The sequence below is a fragment of the Aquila chrysaetos genome, chromosome 8 (genome assembly GCF_900496995.4).
Source record: "Aquila chrysaetos chrysaetos chromosome 8, bAquChr1.4, whole genome shotgun sequence".
Taxonomy (NCBI): domain Eukaryota; kingdom Metazoa; phylum Chordata; class Aves; order Accipitriformes; family Accipitridae; genus Aquila; species Aquila chrysaetos.
In genome coordinates, this window is record NC_044011.1 from 4501623 (window position 1) to 4508163 (window position 6541).

The window sequence follows — 6541 nt, forward strand, 5'->3', positions numbered from 1 at the left end:
GAGCTGCACTGTATCACGCTGTGAGCATGTCTGAATGCTTCATGGGAGGGACAATGAATTTGTCTAAGTTTCTAGAGAGAAATGTGGGAGCCCTGCTCGGCTCTGCACACCCCACAAATCCGACCTGCCATCTATCTCGCAGGCCCTCTTCACCGAGGGACTCATCCTGCCCAGCAGCTGGTTGCCCAAACTAGCAAGTGCTGCTGGCTCCAAAGGGACGCACAGCCCTGCGTGTCCTGAAACTCCCTGCCTACCAAGAGCTGCGATACTCCAGCCCTTGCTTCCAGCATGGTGCAAAAACTCTTGAAAAAGAAGGAAGAAGTCACAAAATGAAGTATTTGACCTGCCTGCACCTGTCTGGGCTCCCGTCCTGCCTGAGGACCAGGATGGCATGAACTTAATTCAGCACATTTGGACTGGATTTCCCTGGCAACTGCAAGAAGGTGCTGCTTGTCCTGAAAACATCGCCGTGATGTTAACTCCAGGCATCGCCTAATAGACAATGGGATGCTCTGGGTTTTGAAGTCCCTGGCTGGATGAAGGCAAAGAGCAAGCAGGGGAGTGTTTGAGAGCCGAGCGGCCCCACGGCCCCAGCTGCCCCATCACCGCAGGTTGTGACCCAGGTGCGATGGGTGCAGCAGCCCAAATCCATACTGGAGAGTGTGGGGAGAGGAGAGGCTGGAGCTGGAGCCACCAGAGGGAGCAGAAACTCCTTCAGTGTGGGAGTGAGTCGGGGAGAGGAGCTCCCACCCGGGCTGGGGCACCGGGGATGCTCTGGTTTCCCGTGGGGATTTTTCCTGGCCTGCAGGTTAAACACGAGCAGATGCTCTTGTTCGATCAGGGCTTTCTGCCTCCCTCCTGCAAGTGCTTCTGCTGCAAACTGCCCTCGCAGACCAGGCAGCCCTTCAGGGAGAGAAACGCCACGTGCAAAATGAGGAAAAAGCAACAAGTAAAACCCAAACCAAACAGTTTTTGAGCCCCTAAAGTCACAGCAGCAGAACAGGGGCACAGGTCCCAGCTGCCTAAAAGGAAAATCAGTTGACACTCTCTCTACCAAACCATCCTCCATCCTCAGCCGGCCAGCCTCATGCTCCTGCCTTTAGCTGCAATTTATCAATTCTCATTTTAGGTTTACTAAAATCCCCTTTGGGGGCTGGGCAAAGCAAGCGAGCCAAGATGTACACAGATAAATCAGGACAAGGTCCTCACACCATGGCTCGGGGGTGATCTGCTGTTCTGTGCCATCCAGACATGATTCCAGGCAAATTGCAACGGGCAAAGCCGGGAAGCCGGGACATGGCAGTTCCACGGGCACAGCCCTGGGATGGGCAGGGCCAAGACTGAGCCAGACACGTCTGGACACCCCGACTCGTGGCATCAGTTTGGGAGCTTACGCAGACACAGAGAGGGGAGCGGTGATGAAACTTCCCCTGGGATTGCCTCGGTGGGGCTGAGGGGCCTGATGGAGAGGGTCCGCGACGCTCCAGCCCTGGGTGCAGCAGTGATGCTGCTGTGGGACCCAGAGCTGGGGACAGGGCAGGGAAAGGGTATTGGGCAGAGATCAGGGTGCAGCATTGCAGTGGTCCCCCTCAAAGGGGCTATAGGAGCAGGAGGGGAAGAAGAGGGAGACAAAGATGCCCGGGGAGGAAACCGTCAGCCAGAGGAAAATAAGGATGCAGAGAGGGGGATGGATCCAGCTCTCATTTGGAGGCACAGGACAGGCATCACTGAGCAGAGCTGGGGGTGGACCGGGCTGGATTGGGCTAGCACTGCTCTAAGAAGGAGTGGGTGGCACAGAGCAGCAACCGGGGATCAGCAAGAGCAGCACTGACCTGAGGCTCACGGGAGCTTTCATCAGGGGTGGGTTGGGGGGGGACAGGAACCTGCCAGCGGTCCAGCATGAACACCGACCATACGGGCTGCTTTCGGGAGCAGGTTGGGGGGGGGGATGGAGGAGGGATGAGTTAGGTGCCGCTCCACAGGGCCTTAGGGGTCAGCCCCCACCTGGGGGTGGCACAGGGGTGGGTGCGGGCACCCACGGCAGGGCAGAGAGGGGGTGCACACGCGTGGGAAAGGGGTGGGCAGCCTGGGTGAGTGCGGAGGGGGAGGAAGGCGGTCCTGGGGGGAGGCTGGAAAGGGGTGGAGTTGCTGTTTTTTCTTTGAACACGGTGAAGACTTTAGCTTGGAACTTGCATTTGTGGAGCTCCCAGCCGGCAGGAATCAGCTCTCCCTCCTGCGGGAGAGCCCCTGGGGGAACAGGCTGCACCGCTCCGCTGCCCTGCGCTTTGGGGTGGCAGCTTCGGGGCATGGGGCGATCCTCAGCTGTGCCCTCTTCGCCTTTTTTCTCTTTCTCTTTTTGCTTGTTTGGGGGCTTGTGCTAACGCTGCCTGTGCCTGGAGGGATCCGGGACCAAGCCATCCCTCGGCTGCACGAATTGGCTTCCCACCTGCTCGCAGCCTCGAAGAAGTTTCCCCTCCATCTGAGGCACTGTGAGAAGAAAGGCAGGAGGTGGCTCGGAGCCCACTGGCCCGTGGTGCCGAGCCCTGGCATGTGAGGGGTGGGCAGGGGGACAGCAAGCTTTCCTCTTGCCTTCCCCGGAGATTTGGGATCACGCATAGACCATGAATGGATCCTTTTTCAACCAGACTCTCCTAGAGCAGGGAGCTTACCCCAACAGGACCCAGGGCTTGGGGATGCTCATGGCCTGCTGCAATGGGACCGGCTCAGTGCTGGCGACTGACGGCGGCTCCTCGGTCCTGGCGCCCGATGAGAGGAGCCTTTACATCACGCGGGTGGTGCAGATCGCTGTCCTCTGTGTCCTCTCCTTGACTGTGATGTTCGGCATCTTCTTTTTGGGCTGCAACTTGCTCATCAAGTCGGAGAGCATGATTAACTTTCTGGTGAAGGACCGAAGACCTTCCAAGGATGTGGGAGCAGCAATCATGGGACTTTACTGAAGCCACCGGGCTTTTGTAGGCAAGTGAACTGTCTGGACCTGGTGCTGAGATGCACATTCCCATGTGTTTGGGGCAGCTGGGGGGAGTGGAAAGGGGGGAGAGGGGTCTTTTAATATGTCTCTGTCCATGGGAAAGCAAACCTGCGCTTCCCAGTCAACAAACTCTGTCGTGGTGAATGGGGAAATCTCCCCCAAGTTGTATGAAGCACAATAAATGACCAGCATCGTGTTGCATGCAGAAATGGCTTAAGTTTTGCATGAAACTTGCAGAAACAGTGATAATGTGCAGATCTGGAGTCTTTTCTGCTGTTACCTTGGATACCGCTACCTGGTATTTAGGGCTAAAAAAAAAAAAAGAAAAAAAAAGGCAAGTAACTCACTACAAAAAGAAAAAAAACCCACTAAAAGGAAAGCAAAATGCATGGCACGGACCACATCTTTGACCATGGGGCAGGGGAAGGGAAGTGCCGTGTGCGTTGTACAACAAAGTCTCCATGCTACAAAATGTGTCAGTCTGTTTGTATTTCGGACCTCAAGCATGCATCTTCTGCTAGAGTTTTGTAATGAGGAAAGCATGTTCTTCCTTTTTTTCTGAGCTATCCTGTTAAATAAACCAGTACTTTCTTCTTCTTTCACACTATGCTGAAGGAAGAAAAGAACCCAGATAAATACAAAAACCCACTCCAACCCCAGAACAAAAGCATGCTTGTTTTTGTACACAACAGCCTTTTTTCCAAGTGCTATCCTGTTACAGTCCTTGACGTTTTTGTAGTTTTTTGAAAACTGGTGAACATTCAGGAAAAAAAGAACCTGTTTCAAAAGAATATTGTGTTGTCTTCATTTTCTTTCTCTGTGTGTGCTGAGTTCAGGTATTTCAATCCTAGTTCCAGATATAATCATCTCACCTTCCAGCTGAACTCTAATTAGAGCTATCTCTTTAAAACAGAAACTACCATACATTTCTCACAGGCAAGTATCAGTTACCACTAGCAAATACATTTGTCAAGAACGACATATTTCAGGCTTGTGTTAAATACCTGCACAGTACTGAAGCAGAGATTCATAAAGATGCACTGAGTGCCTCTTGCAAAGCTAGATTTCACCCTCTGAGTTAAAATCTCCAGCTCCTCTGATCCTGATGAGCTGTCGAAAATAAATTATGTGAGAGGAGGAGGACTCCTGACCTTTGTTCTGTGATGGAATTACGGCTCTGTCTGTGGGTGTGAGATGGAAATAATTTGAGTTTTGTTGCACCAACAATATTCCTGCTGAGTCCACTTCTGTAGTGGGAAAGCAATCCTGGATACTGGAAGAGCTGATGATCTGATCTACTTGGATGTAAATCCAGAAGAACAGCTCTCTGCCTTTCCCAGAATGAGGAATAAGATCAGAGTACATTTTGTAATTAATCAATATTTGCTGAGCACCTTCTTCAATGTTCCCACAGAGTACTGGTGGACTAAACCCGATGCAGATCAGGACTAGTGCAGCACTGTCACTGGTTGCTCCCACTAACTTGTTGTCTATTAACGCCTTAAGAGCACAAAGACAACGTGGCAGCAGGACCATAATTTGGGATTCAAAGCTCTGAAATGTCCCGTTGGTGCCAGTGAAACGGCTGAACAGGCAGGGCTCTGATTTTTATGAGCAGCCTGTAGGTCTGCATACCTGAGCAGCCTTCTCAGCATGGAGGGTTTGCTGCCCTGCCAGCAAATGTAAAAGTGGCTTCACACAGCAGCGTGGAAGGGGATTTTGGTCCCTGCTGCTAAAGGGGGCGTTATGGCTGTTGACCTCTTTGCATATGAGTGCAGACTGTTCCCACTGTGGGAACACAGCCTGGTCACACCATCAGAGCAAGATGCAAATAACCCCAATGCATATGATGACCGAGCTCTGCTAATACTTAGGAGTGTACTTGCACGTACAACCTAAATGTGTAACTGCATCTTCAGGTGACTGTGCTATCAGAGGACAGCCCAGATGTACTCACTAAACTCCCATCCAGCTTCTGCTTTAAGTTGGCATTTGGTCCCTCTTGCCAATCTATCCATCAGCCGTGGTCCCAGCACAAGGGAGAATTCAGAGATGACGGAAGAACCTTCCAGTGTTCGCAGTGCAAGCAAGGCACAGGAAAAATTGCAAATCCAAAGAAAGTATCAAAATCACCTTAACTCTGACCTGCAGCAATGACCTGAGTGAAAAGGTTGGTCAAATTATCTCAGCTGTCCCTACCTGCCTTGCTCTGCCAGGGGCTGTGAGAGCTGGTGTGTGTGTTGAGATGTCCTGTTGCCCAGTGGGGAAACATGGCTCTGTAATCCCACATAGCCACCAACTTGTCAAGTGTCCTTAGAGGCCACATCCAGGAATGGAGCATGGGGGTCTTCATCCCTTTTGTGCTGTGGAGTCTTCCAGAGGAAAGGAGAAAATTCAAACATAGCAGGGTCATATATACATGAGGTGGAGGAGCAATATAATCCCCCAGAAAGCAGAGCTGGACACCTGCTGAATCAGATGGAGCTTGCTCAGGAGTCAATTAGGACAGTTAGACTTTCCACATGGCCCCTTGGGGCAAAAGCACAACTTTACCTTGGCTCATTCATCCTCTAGTTGTGCTGTGTCTCTTTCCTGACCCCAAGGGCTATGTCTACATTACCAGGTCATGTGGACCAACAGAAGAGGGTCTGCAGAGTGAAGCAGTTGGTGGGCACCATCCACATTTGCCATACTACATACACGCCATGTGTCTCCATGGGGTTACTGGGCTTCTGTCTTGCTTGCGGTGGGTTTAAGACACTTGCACACAACTCCCCATCCCGTTAGATTCCCAGTAAAAAGCTGATTACCCCACTGAGAGGAGGAATTATTTGGGGAAAAGAAGATCTCTGGAGGACTGATGCCAGCACTGAGATGGCAAGGGGAGACCAGAAGGAAGGCAACGGAGGGCTGGCATGGGGAGGGAACCCCTTGGGTTAGAGATTTGGGGTCTAAAGACCCTCTTGAGGTGAAGTCATGGTTGCTGTTTTAACTGCCCTGATTCCTTCGCCATCCTGTTTGCACAGAGCAGATGCTAGTGCAGGTCATGCTTGGTGGAAGGGAGGGTGCTGAGGGCGTCATGACGCTCCCCAGATCTCAGGGGAAGAGCTGCCACCTCAGACCCTGAAACCCAGCTGCCCTGCCCCAGAGACATGAGTCCTGCAGCCAGAGGATGAGGTGGTTACTCTAGGCCTTGCGTAAGGAAAGCAGACCATAATGGCTCTTTCTGTTGCCTTTCCCCACAAATAGCTGTGTTTTTTCATCTCACACCTACTCATTTAAGTTAAGCGCGCAAGTGGGTACTGGCTCCCAAGAAAATTTAAGCAGTTTTTTTTTGAACGAGGCTGGTTTAATGTTAATTTGATTTATTTTTTTAATTGTTGCTTGTAGCACATTAGTTTCCAGAAAGTCAGTGGGGTGCCAGGAGCCATACACGTATGACTGAGAGACACTGCTGGCTATAAAGTATAGCAGAGAGACAGGGAGAGAGGGGACATGCTTAGGTGGATCATCACATCAGTGGCAGAGTGAGGACCAGCCACTGAGTCTCAT

The 6541-nt window shown here is 51.7% G+C and overlaps 1 protein-coding gene across 1 annotated transcript; it reads left to right on the top strand.

Annotated features, from left to right (window-relative positions):
* The first annotated feature begins 1883 nt into the window (after positions 1-1883).
* Positions 1884-3780, top strand: RPRML (reprimo like). Its single transcript, XM_030023685.2, has one exon. It carries the CDS (start codon positions 2622-2624, stop codon positions 2955-2957), a length of 336 nt encoding a protein of 111 aa, XP_029879545.1. The 5' UTR covers positions 1884-2621; the 3' UTR covers positions 2958-3780.
* Positions 3781-6541: the final 2761 nt, after the last annotated feature.

Excerpts from the sequence above, each read along its gene's own strand:
- RPRML (XM_030023685.2), top strand. The coding sequence starts at position 2,622 with ATGAATGGATCCTTTTTCAACCAGACTCTCCTAGAGCAGGGAGCTTAC.